At 41.3% G+C, this 18,887-nt stretch overlaps 1 protein-coding gene across 3 annotated transcripts in view; it reads right to left on the bottom strand.

Annotated features, from left to right (window-relative positions):
* Window positions 1-246: 246 nt before the first annotated feature.
* CBX5 (chromobox 5) overlaps window positions 247-18,887 on the bottom strand; it is a 34,570-nt gene continuing 15,929 nt past the window's right edge. For 2 of the 3 annotated variants that reach the window (XM_052641298.1, XM_052641299.1), the window contains 4 exons: window positions 17,817-17,995; window positions 13,508-13,694; window positions 10,187-10,287; window positions 247-8,539 (listed from right to left, as the gene is read on the bottom strand). In XM_052641298.1, the coding sequence (XP_052497258.1) occupies window positions 8,389-8,539; window positions 10,187-10,287; window positions 13,508-13,694; window positions 17,817-17,953 (576 nt within the window). In that variant the 5' untranslated portion in view covers window positions 17,954-17,995 and the 3' untranslated portion in view covers window positions 247-8,388. Of the gene's footprint in view, window positions 8,540-10,186; window positions 10,288-13,507; window positions 13,695-17,816; window positions 18,000-18,887 lie in introns of all 3 variants that reach the window. The other variant, XM_052641297.1, reaches the window with a different exon arrangement.

Genomic DNA, 18,887 nt, shown 5'->3' with positions numbered 1-18,887 from the left:
AGAATTTGAAGGGGTTAAGGGAAGGAGCAGGAAATCGGGTGCAGTTTCTCTTATTCCCTCAGGCTTGCGCCACACCGTGGCTGTTTGGAGAAAGTCAGACACCAAGAGTGCTTAGAAAAAAGCCCTTGTTCTCCCAGCTCTTTCAGAAACCCATGTGCTGCTACTGGCCGAGGCTTGAGTCCAAATTAAGGAAGGAGGGTAAGACCCACATCGTCAAATCACCACTCAGGATCCGTACTTGAAAAGCAACCATTTATTAGAACCAATACAAGAGTATGAAAAGAGGGGAAAGGGGGTGGGTGGAAGGGGGGAGAGAATGAGGTCTGCATCAGATGTCAGGTATGGAAACACGTAAATTGCCTACTTTGAAACATTTACATTTAAAAGGAGAACATATATATATATCACTTATCCTAAAAAAAAAAAAATCAAAAGCAGACATGTTTGGCTGAAATATAACCAAGACACACAACCAAAACTCCCCCACAAATCAAAAAGGTCCGTGGAGAATTCAATTTCCCATTTTTCCATTCAGAAATCTGGCTACAAAGTGTGATTTGTTTTACTGCTCACGATGGCACTGAGTGCTGAAAGAAACCCAGCTCCTGGAGTCTCTCAGAGCCCACCCTGTGGGAAGGGGTGGGGAGGCCTGTGGGCTGCGGGCGAACCAGCTCCTGACTACTTGGCAGGATGGCAGACATGCTCTCTCCACCCTCCATGCTTCCCCAGAACCGCCTGGTGCTGCCGGTGCTGAGAACAAGAGTCCACAAAAGACCAAGAACTGGAATGTGACTGCAGCAAGGGGCCAGGACCTTGTGCTTTTTCGTGGGTTACACATCTAGGGCCAAGGAGAGAGAAAGAGCCCTATTGGGAAGAAGAGGAGCCGGCTGAGCCCCTAAACTGAGATGGAGAGTAAGGCTCTTGAGCCCACACCTGGGCAACTAGTGTCCGAAAGTTTTCCCAAACCAGAGGGAAAAAAGGTCAAAGTCAGGTTCAGACTGTGGACACTGAGAAAGAGAGGACAGATGCTGAAAAGGGTGAACTGGATGAAGCTCTCAGGAGTATCAAGGCCCAATTCTGAGTGTTAGTCATGTCCCTAGAAAAAAAAAATTTTCCACCGTGGCTCTTTTTTTGGTGGGGGATGGAGGAAGCAGTTATGTTTATTCAACCAGCTGGTTCCTACGGGGAGGCGGAGGCTCAAAGATAGATACCTAGAAGAAGTGAAGTGACCCAGCTGTCCTGGGATCAGTTCAGGGAGTGAGAAACATAAATCACGCCCATGGTGTGTACTGTGCTCCTGAGACAGCTCCAGTACGTTCCAAACCTTAACTCCCAACCTGCAGGGAAACAAGCAGTAGCACCCCTGACTCCTTAATCCAATGCTCTCAGTCTCAAAACAGCCTCTTTTTGTGGATGCAAGACAGAAAATACTGAGTGCCGTTCTCCCGTAACATCCTAAGTAAGTCTGGACTATTAAGACTCCAACATTCATGAAAACACTGTCAACATCTGAACTAGCAGCTTTGATGAGGGGTGGGGGCCAGAGAACTTGCCGAGGTCACTAAGTAGTTCCAACCTTGGGACAACTCAGTGAGGACAAAAACCTAGACTTCGGCTCAAGGCATCCTCCATTGAGGACCCTAAAGGATTCTGTCAACTATGATTTACAATGCCTCACAACACCCCTGTGAGGTAGGTCAGTATTATTACCCCCATTTGACAGATGGGGAACTGAGGCATTGAAAGGAGTGACTTGCCCAAGGTCAGCCATTATGAGTCAGTGGAGGAGCTTGGCACACCCAGTCAGCATCCACTCAATTATTGTTCCACACCCTGGAGCATTGAGAGCAGAAGTCGGTAGGTAGAACTCACTCTGCAACCAGATGAACCCAGTCAACCCACAAGTATTAACTGATGGCCTATTATTCATCCAGCGTAACCCAAGAAGTCTTGGAGAAGAAACAAACTACTTCTGAAACTCATGCGTTAATGGGTGTTTTGAAAATAAAGTTACATTTTAAACATTAAGGGCATGAATTCTTTTATAAAAAAATACTCAGTTTACCATTAAGACGTGAAGGACTAAGTCACACCGATTTCTCAAAGTTCTATACTGAGTAACCCAAATCCTGAAATTCAGAATGAAGCAAGACCACGCTCAAGCAGAAAGCTAAGAACCACTTCCTCAGTGGCGGTGGGGAGTGCTCTGAGCTCCATGCTGGCGGGGAAAAGCCAGCAACAGCAGTGGCAACCTTCTCTACAGGCTCCCCTGGGAACCCTGGCACCAACCCGCTGCTGCCACTCGTCCTTCCCCCATGACCCCCAGGGGTGGCAGCTTTCCACTCTTTCTGCCTCAGCTCAACCTCAGGAGTTGTGGTATCTTCACATCGGTTCAAGACGAAGGAGAGAGATGGTGACACTCATTTTTCCATTTAGGGAGGGGGTATGAAGTGGTATGAAGGGATCTCTATTAACTAGTCAGAGACTCTTGTAATATTCCTTCCTCCTGCCAGAGGCCTAAATCTTTAACAAAAGGCAAAAGAAAAACATATCGCCACCCCCTTTGGATTTATACTGGATTCTGATAGAAATCACTATGACTGTTACCCTAAAACTAGGGGATAAACTAAACTAAACCCACAGCCAGTCCTAGTTTAGATCAAATCGCAAGCTACTGGAAACTGCAAAACACTGACTTGAACCTTTAAAAGTGCCGTGATACGATGACACTCGACCTCTTCCAAGGTCTTTTTGAAGAATCTCCAGGCAGGAAGTGCCCCTTTTCCTCCATACCCACTTGCAGTAGCCAGAGCAACAGGATCCTACGCGCATCAGAAGCTCAAACAGTGAGTTAACACACACAGCATCACGTTCACCAGGGACACTCTAGTTCCAGGAAGGACCAACCACTGTAAGACCTAAATATAACCTTTTCTCATTGATTGCTGATCACACTGGGTAAGTCCAGGTGATGCGCAAATTCAAGACTGATTAAAGCAGCAGTGACAGTTCAGGGTCAGTCTGCATTAGAATTCCTCAAAAAGCGTGACAAGCTGGCCACTGGGGCCTGGGTCAGCTGTGAGGGTCACACTCACCAATGCCAGGGGACATCACCAAATTGAAAAAGAAAAAGAGAAAAAGGAGAGGAGAGAATGACAAGATAAAAAGTTCATTGCGTTCAATTTGGCCTAATTTCTTGATAATAGTTTCCTATTAGATTTTCTGATTAATACTGATGGCTCTTACCTAGGCTGTGATAATTAGGTTTTGATCTATTGTGACATTAATGATCACAATCAGTTGACTTTGAAATTGTCTTAATTAATGGCTCTTCCCTTGTTGGCTGCCTCCAGTGCAGGGTCTGTCCCCTCCCACCACCTTGTTTTAACTCCTTCTCCTACTGACCTCAGAGACAAACAGGAGGATCACTTTATTCCAATGAACCAAGATTTTAAACTATCTTAAAACATTTCTCTGACAGAGGAGCAACATGAGATGCTGGGTGAAATGAGGATCAGAACGAAAGGCTAGAAAACATGCTCTCAACAAAGAGGAAATACTCCATCTGAGAAAACAGTCAGAGTAAAGCACGATGTTAAAGCGGCAAACGACAAGCTGAAAGAACTCTAGAGAGACAAGATGAGGTAGTTTAAAATTCAAGAAACTCAGCACAAGCAAAAAGAAACTAGAATTTTTATGAAGCTATCCAAAGAACCTTCACCTTTAAGTCAACTTTCAATTATCCAACTCTCAATTATGCAGGCAGAGAAAAGTATCATTTTCCCTGTGGTCACATGGTCAGAACTAGGACATTTCTTAAGGTCAGACTGTTTCTTAGCACAGCTCTCTTAGCATGGATCGGCCTCACCCTGGACCTCCCCAGACGGATTAAGTCCAAAACTCCAGGTCACATGTGTTTCTGGGAGGTTTCCGCATAATTGACACAATATCTGCTTAGAAATCACCATTTTGCGGCGTAAAATAAAACTACACTGTCCGGAACAGAGTGTCACCAGATGGGCCCAAGCCTTCTTTTCAGCACATTGGAAAGTATGTCCCTGTTTTAGGCTCCAAGTCAGCCTCATGTTAATTCCTTCAAAAAGCGTGAGAAACTGAAAAGGGTGTGAGCAACTCTCGATCTGCAAGGAATACATTTTACAGAATCTACGATGAAGTAACAACACAAAACTGGCTGTGCATCACAGCTGATGCTTTCCACAAGCAAGGATTAACTACACTATTAAATACTTCAGGAAAGAACCTAGGGACCAAAGCCAGGGGTTCTCAACCCCCACGTAACCTGTTGTTCTCCCTCAGGACTAGCATTTCTAACTAAACCTGTTCTCATTACTTTCTGGGCTAAAAAGCCCTTGCAGTTCATCTATGGCCAGTTACCTTGGTTCATCCAAGGTCACTGATCTTTTCTCCACACGAACCTAACCATCACCCCACTACTCTAGAACCACAAACTACACCAACCAGTGGTCTCTGCCCCCAAATATAAAATATGTGCCCATCTGTAACATTTATTACACTATGCACCAGTATGAAGCTTCTCTGAGGCCAGGGACTGCATCTTTTTGAACTCTGTATCCCCAGGGCCAAAAAATGTCCAAAGAATGAAGTAAATGCTGATGTACACTAATGTGACAGGAACTGGAGAGCTCAATACAAATCCACTGTGACTAACTGGGCGGGTGGGGGCCCCAATTCTGAGCATATGCTCTTAGGGGCAAGCCAGGTAACACCTCAATTTTTGAAAAACCTAACTTTTATGATTAGTGGTAGAGCCAAAATAGAAAAAATAAATACACTGGGTTCAGACCTTTCCTCTCTCTGTCCTGACAGGTATGCTTGCTTGGTGGTCTGATTACAATAGTACACATCTCAGCACTTAACCTTCACTCTAAAAAACTAAACCAAAAGGATGGACTTATGGGTGCCAAACGAGCTTTTCCTTGACCTCGTTTGTGAGAAACCATTTCCACATCTCGAGTCTAATGACATAACCCTTCCTGAGGTTCTTGTGTCACCGTGAATTTATTTTAGGCCCCAGAATCCAAACCCTAAGGGCAAAGACAATCACTTGCTGGATCCCTCTGACCCCTCTGCACCTTTAGGTAAGCTGGGCTAAACATAGATCCAACCAAATCACAAGATGAAAATCACAAGCACTTTCCCCCAGGCCCCAGGATTTGGCCTAAAGATAAGGAAATTGAACTGTTGGGAGGCTATAGCACAGGAACAGAGTTAAGAATAACTGAAAACCGCCCAAGAACAAGACCAGCTTTTCTTCAACAACAAAAAGTAGTACAGATATATGGCTGAGGGACTGCCAAGAACCATCCAGACTTTCGAGTGTTAGAACACCACAGGTCCAAATGTTCTCTTGAGCAGAGGAAAACTGGACTGCAGAAGGAAAAATGATATGGCCCTCTCCAGGTTAAGAACGGGTGCTTCCATCAGGGCTGACATTCTCTAACAGCTGATCTAACGTGAGGGCTTCTGTCTGGCCCAGGGCTCAGAGAAGCAGCTATGCTGACGTGGTAGGCTCTGCTGCTCACAGCTCTGCTACATTCTGTGGAAGGAGAAATCCTTGAACGCTGATTACAAGAAGAAACTCAGCCATTAGGAAGATGTTTTGAAAGAGGACTAACACATGAAAAACACACTTTGAGCACTTGAGACCTAGGTATTTAAGAGTGCTTAGCCCAGGGCTACTAACTTTTCTGAGAGGAGAAAGCCCCATGAAAGCAGGTTTCTGTTCGAGGCTGCAATTCTCCAAGGGCCTGGACAGCTACTTGACACCATCAAATGCGGGAGGCACAGGCTGGCGGCTGGCTCCCTCTATTCCTACAGAACTGGCTGTGGTTAGGCAGGGAGAGAACACGTTGTTTGGGCAGCACACATTATAAGACCTTGATTTCAGTAACTGTGGACAGAAAAAGATGAATGGAGTGAAAACTAAAGTATTAAAGCAATGATGAATAGTAGACAATACTGGGGTTTTTTTGTTGAAAGAAATCAGATTTTGATGAATGTCTTAAACATTACCCATAACCCTGGCAACCATGTGTCCCAGGTTCCTCAAGACCAATCTCAGTACCAAGTCATCCGGCTGGTTTTCATCCATGGCCTAGATCTGCGCTCTAAAAACACGGCCACTGTACTCTGTTTACACGCCCACTCCTCCTGGGAGACACACACTAGCTACATGGATGAGCTGTCATTTTCTCCACCTGCAAATGGAGAGACCCAGATGGTCTCCTCAGCAGCTCTGGCCTACTCTTGTCCTGTTCTAGCACATCCTAATTGATATCCTTAGTTACTCGCAGGAAAGACCTCTTTTCTGACCATCCTTTCTTTCACATGCCCATCAGATTAAGTACTAACAACTGTCAATTATCCAGCACTTGATCAAGGCCTTTAATTCCTTTAGTTAAGGAAGATGGAGATTAAACTCCGACCCATCTGAGGTATGGGTGATGAGTTCTCACCCAATCACATATTCAGAAGGATTTTCCTGGATGGCTAAAACCGAAAGCTTCATTGTTCCAGTCTGTCATGTCACTGCAACAGCTGTCTTCTCAACTGTGCAGTATAATCTTTGACATAATTTATACAAGCACACAGAATTCAATCAGCAGCTGAGCAGGGAAGCAATGTTAACAAATGCTATGAATGGGTATATGATTTGCATATTATTTGGCTCATCTGTGAACTGGAGCAATCTCTCCATTCCCCTCATTACTCTGAAAAATCTAGAGATGGTTGAATGCTCCTGGCCAGACAGCTATGTTTTAAAAATAAAAAGCAACCACAAAAACAACCTCAATGGCTGGTGAACTCTAGAGTTAAGGCTATTTCAAGCATTTATTCTTATTTCCTCAGCTTCAGGCTGGGACAAGGATGCTCAAAACCCTGCTATTTCCTTACTTTTAGTCTTGATTCTCTAGCCCCCTTTAACTACAAGAAAAAAAGGGAAAAGAGAAGTAGGGTGTTTCTTGGGGAACAAAGGCTGAAGGCTATAATCAGAAAAATAACCTCTCAACATACTGGCAAAGCAGGAAGAAGCCAAAAAGGAAATATTTTGCTGAGTTGGGGAGATGCTGTGTCAACATACTGACGCCGGGGGCATGTCATTCTCGAAGGTTGATAGTCTTCCATAGAAATTAATTAAAAAGGAAAAATAAGATCCAACAACTGAAGAGTTTGAGGGTGGAAAAAGGGAAGGGCATTAACACTTTGGGGACTCTTGGTGGCAAATCCGTAAGTCAACAAAGCAAGGAATTTATGATTATAAATGCTATGAATATTTAAAATTGATACTGTGGCCAGTGGCTCCCCTCCAAGAATTCCCCACTGAAAATAATGGCATGGAGGGGAAAGTGGGGTCCACTGAGAAGTCTGAAGCTTCTTTGGTAACACGACTGCTTTGGGAGGCCACAAAAGTTGGCAGGGTTGGAGGGTGCCTAGCACCTTGGCACAAGCACCAGGCAGTCACTCACACCTACATAAATATATAATCCAAATGAGAGAGATGGAAGGAAATAATACATACATACCAAATGTGATAATAAAGACAACTGTATCCTACCCCATCATCCTCATGTACTAAGAGCTACAAATTTCCACAGTTAATAATCTTGTCATTTTATAACAGACTTCACCAACTTGCAGAAGCCGAATCAGGGACTGCTAAGAAATAAGGCCAAAAGTCCTGGGGCTAGGAGGAGTGCCTTGACAAATCTGAATGTAAAATTTCAAGCCCTCCTAAGGATGCCGCTCTTCTGGGAGGATGGTGAGGATGAACAGAGGGTGGCCCAGAAGACCACATCAGGAACCCTGTATTCTCCTGGGTAGAGCTGAATGAGGTTGGGAAAGCCCCAACAGGTAGGCAGTTGCTATTGGCTTTTTTAAAAGACGGGCAACATCTCTTCCATCCCAACATCTCAAAACAAAGGCTAGCTGGTCATCAACATGTTCTAAGAGCCAAAGCAAGAAACCAAAATTCAACATCATTATACCAAAATCCCCCACCTAAAAAGCAACCAACCCCGAAAAGATCAAGACTCTAAGGTGACTAAAAAGTTAAAATTCATCTTGAGGTCACAGGGGAGCAGAAGGGAGAGAGCAGGGCAAAGGAAAAAATGGTGGGAATTACACACAGTATGTAAATGCCTGGTCTTCACAGAGAGACACTTATCATGAATCAGACCATCAGTTATGTTACAAGAGAACCAATACCAACATTTCTCCCGTGGAGCACAGTGATAAGCACATTTTTTATGGATGTGTTTAGGATAGAAGGGGGTGGGTAGAAAGGAGAGGAGGCAGGGAGCTGAATGTATTATGTACAAAGAGAAATGACAGAGACTACCCCCTCCTTTAGCTCTTTGCTGTTTCTTTCTCTTTGTTTTCCGCATCCTCAGGATATGCATGCCACGTCAGTCTCTCTTCATAAAATGCTATCACAATTTGTGGACATTTAACATTAGCTTCTTTTGCAAGAACCAGGTCTGCTTCATCTGTGTCTTTCCTGGAGAGAAAGAATATGAGACTTAGAAGGGAGGAAGAATGAGAGTCTGTCCAAACACTGGTTTGTGTTACTGAATTATGAATTAGCTGACTTGATTTCCTCTCCATCAAAAGGAAAAGGATCCTAACGGCTCCAATGAATCAAATTGTTAGTAAACATCATTTAATGACTACATCAGGAAGAAAATAGAAGTCTTCAGCTAGAATAGATGGAACACATAGCGGGTTTAATTAAAAGGCTGAAAATTAAACTACTCTATAAATTCTGCTTTCAGAAGTTTTATTTGTGTGTATGAGCATGTGAGTGAACACACAATCAAAGCTACATTCAGCCCTATTGATTACGCATAAATTGCTCAATCCAATTTCTGGATCATCTGGATCATGAAAGGGTCCTAACCCTCCTCATCTTCTGGCCTTTTAAACACTCATCCCTTTGGTCAGAACCGTAGGTTGGAACAATAAGAAAACAGAAACCTAAGTCAGCAAAGAATGTAAAACCTAGTCACTAAAATGAAATGCAGGAATTAGCTGCAAATTTCAATTACTCAAGTTACACTTTTTACTATCCAGTGTAACAAAAACAACAAAAATCTAGCAAGTTCCTTAATCAAGATTCCAAATCAAGAAAAAAATATTTTTTTAAATTAACATTCCACTGAGATGTGGGAAAAGACAACTAATTTTTTTTTCCCCTCCACCTAACTCCTTTTCTAGAAAATGGAGATGCTGAACTCATGGAGGTAAGCATTATGGATAGGAAGAGGAGGGGGAAAACACACAGCTTAGAGCAGCTACCCAAATTTGGACTGTGGTGGAAAAAGCTAGTTACTATGTGAATGTAAATCATTAAGTTCCACATATGGCTAAGTGGGAAGAGCAGGCAATACAGCTCCTGACTTTGGACAGATTATAGTGATTCTTCAAATATAGGCTTCTGGGTAATTTACCAGCAAAATTTCGATCAAATAAAATGTTAAACCTCCTGACTATCCAACTTTTAAGGTAATTAGCTTCCTTAGTGGCACTGTAGCAGGAACCCTCTATTTTGAGATCCAACTTAAATCACAAGTCAGAACACTTGGAAACAGAAAGGCAGGGGGGCTGCACCATAAATCACTCTGACTTTAAGAAACCAAGCTGAGGGGAAGCAACTACACTTTCCTCTGAGAGCTATTCCCTCTACCGGATGAAATAACTTGTGCTTTGGCTAGTATTATCCTTAATGCTTTTTGTTAAGATTACTTTTCTCTTTTAGACATTATTCAGCGGTCTTGGTCTTCAGTGGTGGCAGAAAGCCTCACTCAATTTCTATCCCATGGCCACAGGCTCATGGTGTAACAGTAAATGATTCAGAACTGTGTAAACAAATGGTTAGGTCATGTTTATATGTTTCCTACCTCAATTCTACCATTTTCTGGTATGTGGGCTAATGTAATTTGGCTTAATACCAAAGTTTTACAATCTTAAATCCACTCTGAACTGTAATTCCCATTTAATACTGACAGCTGGTATCAGTTAAAAATTTAGATCCCTGACAATCAAAATTCTTAGCTGGGGAGTACTCAGTCTTCCCTCCCTATCTTCCATATGAATTCAAGTCACTGCAAAGAAACACAATTGCAGAGGGAGGCCCAATCTCTCTCACCATTTCATTAGGAACATTAAGTCACCACAGGAATCTGTTGCCCCAATGATCTTTTCTGGTTCCAGTCCTCTCTCAAAGCCCCGAGCGATATCATTGCTCTGCTATAAACAGAAGATGAAGAAAGGTTATGGCTTGGAGGTAAGAGTAGAAAACCTTCCTGTTTCTCAGCTCAACAAAACACAACCTAAGTTAATATTACTGGATATCATATTTGTCACTCAATTCATAAAGTTCTTAGAACTGCAGAAATACAATACTGGGTCAGCCAGTAAGAGATGCTAAGAGCTCTTTTGCAGGAAGATGCAGCTGTCCTTTTAGTATTTCATCAAAGGCCTGGGAGTGGCCCCTAAAACTGCTAATATCCCTTTAATATTCTGGAGTCATCATCTAGGAACTCCTCTCATCCCCTAATCTAATATCCTTAAACTTGCTTCTCAGATGCTAAACAAGTCCAGGTGAACTAAATCCTTTTTCATTTTAAAACTTCAACTATACCACCTCTCAATCTGGAGTTTATTCTCCGGACTTTCAGTTCACCTAATACTGACCAGTATTTTTAATACGTCTTTTCACATAGCCATCTGTACTTACAAATGAACAATGATTAAGATTAAGAAGGGATTCAAAGAACTACCATAAAATAGCAAATTTCTTTCAGAGATCACATACTATAATCCCCATGAACTGGGGAAAAGGTCCTGATCTGTGCCTGTCCCCTCCTGATGGAGACAGGTCATTAGCTTCATAGAGTAAACTGGAGAGGGATTAAAAAAAAAAAAAATTCTGTAGGGGATTATTCAAACTTGGTCAAATTGCAATCATGCAATCTAGATAAGGAGCATAGGATTTGATTCCGTTGTGATGGCACTGGTGAGAGCAAAATGGTGAAATTTTATACAAACCAGGTAATTTAAACAACCTTACTATGGAAGATAATGCCAGCTTATCTAATGGTAACACAAAAAAGACTTAGAAAGACTGCCCAAATGAACTAAATCGCCAATGTCTGATTTTCACGCTAAAATCTCTGATCTGCCTTTCACCTTGCTTTCTTCTGAGAGATACAAAGCCTTCAGCATCCAGGTGGTCCCAAAGGTACCAGGACCCGCACTGAGCAGGAAACCCCATGCATGAATCAGGGGACATACAGGCTCAAAAGCATAGCCTCTTTTGGGGGCGCTTAAAGGGAGGAGGGTCCCAGATGTGCACACAGCTGCTCACAGCTGGAATGCTGGCACAGCAACCAAGTCGTAAATCATAGCTGGCGGCTGAAAACAGTTTGCCACATAGGGAGGGAAGAGAAGAAAAATGTTCAAGCAGCTGAAAAGGAGCCGAGGCGAGGAAAATGCTAAAATCATCACACAGGCAGTAATCTTAAATCAGGCATAATGCCGACTAACAAATTTCCTCTGCAGTGGTCTAAAGAAAGAAACGAAATCCCCCCCTGCACCTTTAAAATATACAATCACCTATCTCCCCAGCTGCCTACATGACAGCCATCAGCACTGCTGAGAATGCTGCCAGGGGCCCCAGATGAACACTACAATGTAAGGGACATGTGTGTGGGGGGGTGGTTTTCAAGGTCAGCAGCATCAAAACCTGGCCTAGGAACCAAACTCTGCACTGGCCAGTGTCTCACAGTCAGATTGCTCCTTTTTTTTTTTCCCCCGCCCCCAGACTGCTCCTTTTTAAAAGGACATAAATGTTAGGTTGAGGAAATACACACTGAATGTCAAAAATGGCTACAGAAGTCATGCTGTGTTGTTTCTTGGTCTCTTTACTTAGCTGGAAAATGCATCAAATGACAAGAACCAGAATACAAAGGACTAATAAAAAAGTAAAACAGAAAGACAGACCCAAGTCTTAGCTCCTTAGAGAAGGGAAGGCATTTTCAAATTATCTACTAGTACGCTATATCATAATGATATACACACCTCACCAGAACAGGGCAGTTTTAAAAAATAAAATTGATCAGGGAAACAAACAAAATACTAGCGTCCACTTTCACTGACAGCCTCCAACCTTTCATTCTTATTTCTTTTCGGAAAGTTGCTCTCCCATTTTCTCTCCTCTGGAGACCAGGCATCACCTGTGTAAGCCTCTAGAAAACACTAAAGCAGAGGTCCAACCCACAGAAATTTGAATTTTATTGGTCTGGAGTGCATCTTGGGCACCGGAGGCTTCTTTTTCCAAAGCAATACCGGAGGCTTTTGAAACACCCGCCTGCCCCCCTTGCCATGAGTCTAATATGCAGCCAGGGCTGAGAACTGATGCTCTAGCAAGACGGGTATCCAAGGAGAATGAAGATAAATATGGATGCTTATGGCAGGGATGCTAGAAGATTCAGAAGCAGACTTACACTTTTATTAAACTTTAAGGGTATGATATATCCTTCACCACAAAAGACTTCACAACCTTGAAACTAATGAAAGGAATGGAAGCTGTGGGGGGTGATGGAGACACATGTGCACAGATGGAAAAGATATAGACAAGAAAAAAGACAGGAACAGTGCTTATGGCTAGTTACTTAACAGCTATATATCAGAAGGATTAAAATAACTGAATCAAACCAAAATTTCACAAACACATTTTCAAAAACTGAACAATAAAAATATTCATAAGGAAGATGAAAAGGAATTTATTTGAAGTATGCAAAAATACAATAGGATCGAGAGAGACTACACATGCCACTGAACTGTTCACTTTAAAATGGTTAACTGGGGACTTCCCTGACAGTCCAGTGGTGAAGACTATGCACTTCCCATGCAGGGGCATGGGCTTGAGTCTGGTCAGGGAATTAATATCCTACATGTGTTGGTGTGGCCATAAATAAATAATTTAAAAATAAAATAAAATGGTTAGTTGTATGTTATGTGATTTCACCTTAGTTAAAAAGGAAAGAATATAAAGGGTTAAAGTTAAGTGCTCTCTTTGGAATAAAAGAAAAAAGTGAAGTAGTAGATATTTTAAAGCTTCTTTCTATCCCTAAAAAATTCACTGAAGACTCTCCATAAGACAACTCAGCCACCTATTCACAAAAAAGGCACTGAGTGGCTGAATGTTTTACAGGGATTTAATTTTGCCACCTTAACACAATTCAGTGGACACATAGTACATTTCTTACTCAGCCAGGAGGGGGCGCTGTAGTGGATCAACAAAACTCCCCGGGGAGCTCCTGTGTTCAACAATTTACCTTATAGGCCATCCCTAGAATAAAAACAACCAAAACAGTGCCCCCCTTTTTTGGGTGAAGCGAGGAGGAAGCACAGGAAGCAGAAGAGTGGGGGGTGAGGGGGGGAGGAGAGGAGAAATAAAGCTTACCTCTCTCTTTTTTTTGGACTTAATATCATCAGCACTGTTTGAGAAATTGGATTTCCTCTTGTTACTTTCTGATTTCTCCCTGGGTTTGTTATTTTCACCCTCCTTCATCTTCTTATACTTTTTCATAAACTCAGAAATTAGCTCAGGGCAATCCAAGTTTTTCTCAGGTTCCCAAGTATTGTGCTCCCTGGGCAAGAATGGAGAAAAAAGGAAAGAAATGAAGAAGTTTTGGGGTAGGAGGAAATCCAATACCTTACTTTACAGAAGACAAGTAGGCAAAAAGGGAACAGAATTCCTATGCTTAAAGGAGATAATCAATTTGACTCTAGAAATCTATCCAATACATTGAGACACACACACACACACAAAAACGTGCACACAACTATAGCAGCATTTTAGGAGTCAAAGACAGAAAACAATTCAAATGCCTGCCAACAGGCGAACAGATAAACATAACATGGTATATCCATACAATGAAATACTATTCAGCAACAAAAAAGGGACGTAATACTAATATATGCTACAACACGGAAGCACTTCTAGACTGTGCTAAGCTAAAACTAAACAGGTGCTGATCAGTCGTTCCTTGTGGCTGGGGCTTGCAATTAAATACAAAAATGTTCAAGGGAATTTGGGGAGGTTACGGAAATGTTCTGAAACTGGACTATGCTGAAGGCGGCACAACTCTAAAAATTTACCACAAATCACTGAATTGTGTACTTTCAATAAATGAATTTTATGGTATGTAAACTATGGCTCAATAAACCTGTTAAACACTCAAATATAAGTTCTGCTTTGTAAGTGGCAAATGTGATTTCATACATCATCTATGCAAATCCTGAAGAGAGGACAATCTAATTCTAAATGCATTCCAGTTTACACTGTCTTAATTATGTTACTTATATTTCCAAGAAATGCCAACAAATTGATGGAAGACTTAAGTAGTTAATTAGAAAAAAAGGCAGTAAGGGGTTAAATCATTAGAATATAAGCGAACCATAAAAAGGAAAAGACTCAAAAGTGGGATTTGGAGCCCATTCATTCATTGCTCTGGATTCAAGTCTACTGTCACTAGGTAATCAAAATGCATTTCTATATTAATAAGCAAAAATAATTCAAGTTAAATAACTGTGTCTAATTAAACTCGGATCAAGGGGAGTCCTTCTATGAGGAAAATAAAGTTTGCATTCACAAACTTGTTCTCTGTATTTCTAGCATGGATTTTAGAAGTGTAAATCACTAATACCAATAGCAGGTTACGTAATAAAAGCAAGAAATTTATCTTCTTTGGGAAAAACCAGACCAGGCATCCTCTTCACTCCTAGCCAGTGGCAGAGGTTCTTTCATTAAGAACTAGCTACATTAAGATATATCTGTACATATATCACAGACACAGTTTCTATAATCCCTTCACTGACTTAGGAAATATTTTTTACATTTATGCACTATTTATTTTAGATACTTTATTAAAAAACAAAAACAATGTAGTATCTTTAAATAAGAATGGTTTGAACATATGCTATAACTTAATAATGATGGAAAAATCTGAGCTATTTACTCTAGACTTCAGCTTTCTGCAAAAAGAGTTTAAGAATGAAACAAAGTTTATTTCTAAATCATTTGAGCTAAAACTGGAAAGCTTCTCCCTCACAGCTCTTCTTTCAGCCAAAAAAAAAAAACCCTCATACAATAACTTTCTCCCAAATTCACAGATTATATATAGTTTACTATCCCAGGAGAAATTAAGGCACAAAAACCAAGAGGCATGCCAACACTGTAGTACAGTAAGCAAGCTAAGATGCAGAGGTAGGACAAGAATCTCTGTTGCCACCAAGGAAAGCCAATCTTCTAAGGGGATTATCCCTTTCCCCACCAGGTTAGTATTGTTTCTACATCAATCAGTTTTCACCCAAAAGATAACATGGTATAACTTACAAAGAATCTGCATTTTCTTTCTTTTTTTTTTTTAAGAATCTGCATTTTAGCACCAAAGAAATGGGATGCTGGATCCTTGTTTTAACATGTATCAGGTATGTTATCTCTAGTAAACAATTAATTTCCTAATCTGTAAATACCTCTAAAGGCTGTTGTGAGAATTACAGAGAACACATGAGGTAGGATATAACCACTGCCTAGCAAACAGTAGGTACTCAGCTGTGGACAGTGTTGAAGGGGCACAATCTGTCTCAGTCTTTAATGAAACTCTGGATACTTTTGAAAAACTCAGGACAAATGTTAATCCATCTACCCTAAATCTTTTCTTTACCTCTTTTATCTATGTAAGGTATCAATAGCTCAACTACAGTCTTCAAATTCTTCAAAAACACCCAACAATTTCCAGTGATGATTCAATGGGTCAAATAAACATCCTTAAAGTCTTCAGGTGTACTTTTGTTTTTTAAAGACTTATTTTATTTTTGGCTGTGGTGGATCTTCTCTGTTACACTCAGGCTCTCTCTAGTAGCAGCAAGCAGGGGCTACTCTTCGTTGCGGTCTGCAGGTTTCTCATTGCGTTGGCTTCTCCTGCTGCGGAGCACAGGCTCTAAAGCGCTGGCTCAGTAGCTGTGGTACACAGGGCTTAGTTGCTCTGAAGCACATGGGATCTTTCTGGACCAGGGATCACACCAGTGCCCCCTCCACTGCAAGGCAGCTTCTCAACCCCTGGACCACCAGGGAAGCCCCCTTCCTGAAGGTGTATTTTAATTCCTATCTCACGATGCTCTAGGCCTCTCAAATCCGTAGTGCTCAACTCTAGAGGATGCTGCGATACCACGCTTCTTTAGAAACATGGAGGGCACATTCTGACTGCTGTGCTACCCACATTTAGTTCTCTCTGTGCTACAAATGCTAAGCATCTTGCAGTGCATGAACTGTCCCAACTAAAACACCAACAATGCTCCAGATGAGAAACTTGATTCCCATAATAACCTTAACTATACTCCAAAGGCTCCTGATCATACCTTTGTCCAAAGGGACTGACAAAGCATTCAATCTTTTATTAAAGTCTCACACTTTTAAGTTGCGATGTTTAATACGGTAACTACTAGCCACATATGGTAAATGAACATTTGAAATGTGGCTAGTATGAACTGAGATGTGCTATAAAATGAAAAATATACAACAGATTTTAAATTCTTAGCATGAAAATATAAAATTTCATTAATAATTTTTGTATTAATTTTGAAATAGCATTTTGGTGGGAGTGTCTAATAAAATATATTAAAATTAATTCCACTTTTCCTTAATGTAGTCACCATAAAATTTAAAATTACATCTGGCTTGCATTCCATTCCTATTGAATACTCCTAGAAGCCTAAACCAGTTCCTATCAGCTCACTGGTGTTCAGAGAAATCCATTCTTTGTTATCAGGCATCCTGGGAAGAGAATTAATGAGAAATTAAGGCAAAATGCCTAATGATTACACAGCTTCACGCAATTCACTTTTCAAGCTACCTCTTCTAAGCTTCAGTATGTGTATGTTTACTTCAGCACTTAAAGCCAGTTACTGCCTAACTCTGAATACTCAACACTTTAGTATCATTCTTAAAGCTCACTGATGTAAAAGACGGGTTTTAAGGTCTTTAATAGTAAAAAAGATAGATTGAGGAATAAAGATTATATTAAAATGTTATTATAGAAATGAGGTGGTATGTATTTGAGTGTTCACTCAATTTCTTTTGCGTCAGTTATATATATATTTTACATTTTTAAAAATAAATATTGGGTCTCAGATTTAAGTCTCTTACTAGGATGAGTGTTAAAAAAAAATAACAAAGATGAGTGTTTCATCCTAGGACATTTTTGAGGGCCAAGAGTCGTTATGGAGAGCTATGGGATCAACTACAACTTCTACTTAAATGTATGTATTTTAGTTTAGTTACATCCGAAAGAATAATAACAGTTTACACTTACACTGACCTTATGTGTCTGACTCTATACATTTCCCCAACATCTCTACGATATATACTATTTCTTATCCCTATTTTATTGAGGAAGAAAGAAGATTAAGGAACTTCAGCAAGGTCACCCAGCTCATATTGTAAGTGGTGGGAGCAAGAATCTGGACGCAGGCAATCTGGCCCCTAATCTATGCTTCTAACCAGTTCATTACACTGCCTCTCAAAGGAGTCTCATTAGAACATCAGCTCCAAGAAGGGGAGACTTTGCTTAGTTCACTGCTGTGTCTTGCGACTTTTAGAAAGGAGTGCAGGTGAGGAAAGAATAAGACAAAGATGGTGATGGTTCACAGGGAAATGAACCAAAGCTGTCTACTTCCCTGAGTCCCAAAGCATGAGAGAAAGCACTTACTCAGAAAAGCCTTTCCACTTCAGTAGATATTCCACTTGTCCCTTAACCACACGCCTGTCTAGCACCTTCTCCACAACGTACTCCTCCTCATCTTCTGAAGAAGAACTGTCAGCTGTCCGCTTGGTTTTCTTTCCCATGTCTCACGCTGATTCACCTGAAGGACTAAGGCCACCGGGTTCCTTCCTGCAAATGGGAAGGACAAAAATGGTCAGAATCCATGCAAGCAGTTAAAATGTTCAGTCTCTCAATGGGATGCAGCAGGTATAACACAAAGCTGCCATGTACCTTTCTCTTGGATCTTGAAACATTCTACAGATGAGTCCTAAGAATGTAACCAAAAATGGGCAGGTCCCCACTTTCTTAATTACAACTTCCTCTTCAGCTCACAAGATCAAAATTATTAGATGGGCACAATTATCTAACTCTAATTTCAGAGTCTATAAAACAAGTAGGGTGGTATTTTACTCCTGGTACTTCTACGACTGTCTACAAGTCATAAACTGGAAGAGAAACATGGAAAACCTTCCATTTAAATAAGATTTTCTATAAAAATGAGAGAAAAAAGAAAAGCCACCAAAATCTAACTTTCCTCTGCTCTGAGCATCCTGAACAGTCTCTTAACAGGACAAAAAAGGCCTGCTCGGGCATGTTTCACCACATTTTCAGTGACTCGGTACATTCCCCTTCAACAAACTGAGCTTGTCCCTTCAGAGCACCCATCAGCTCACAAAAGCAAGGCTGACACCTCAAATATATTAAGCCTCATCTTTCATTTGGGGATAGGAGGGAGGCATGGAGGAGAAAAATATTTTTTAGTCCTAAAAATCAAAACTAGTCATTGGGCTGTTTGGTAATTAAGGCTCAACTAATCCAAATATTAAGGAGGTACCTCTCCTCTTAACTGGAGCTGACTTTGGGCCACAGGAAGAGGAGGAGGAAAACAAGAGGTCTGGTCCCAGACTCACAGCAACATGAAGCCTCCAAACACAGAAGAACCATTCATAGGCCCAAGGAAAGCTGAAGCAAGGCAACACAAATGGAAATTGAGTTAAGCTCAGAAACACGCACAAC

Source organism: Budorcas taxicolor, chromosome 5 (assembly GCF_023091745.1).
Source record: "Budorcas taxicolor isolate Tak-1 chromosome 5, Takin1.1, whole genome shotgun sequence".
Classification (NCBI taxonomy): Eukaryota; Metazoa; Chordata; class Mammalia; order Artiodactyla; family Bovidae; genus Budorcas; species Budorcas taxicolor.
The sequence above is the reverse complement of the archived record's forward strand: the minus strand, read 5'-3'. Positions and strand labels throughout refer to the sequence as shown.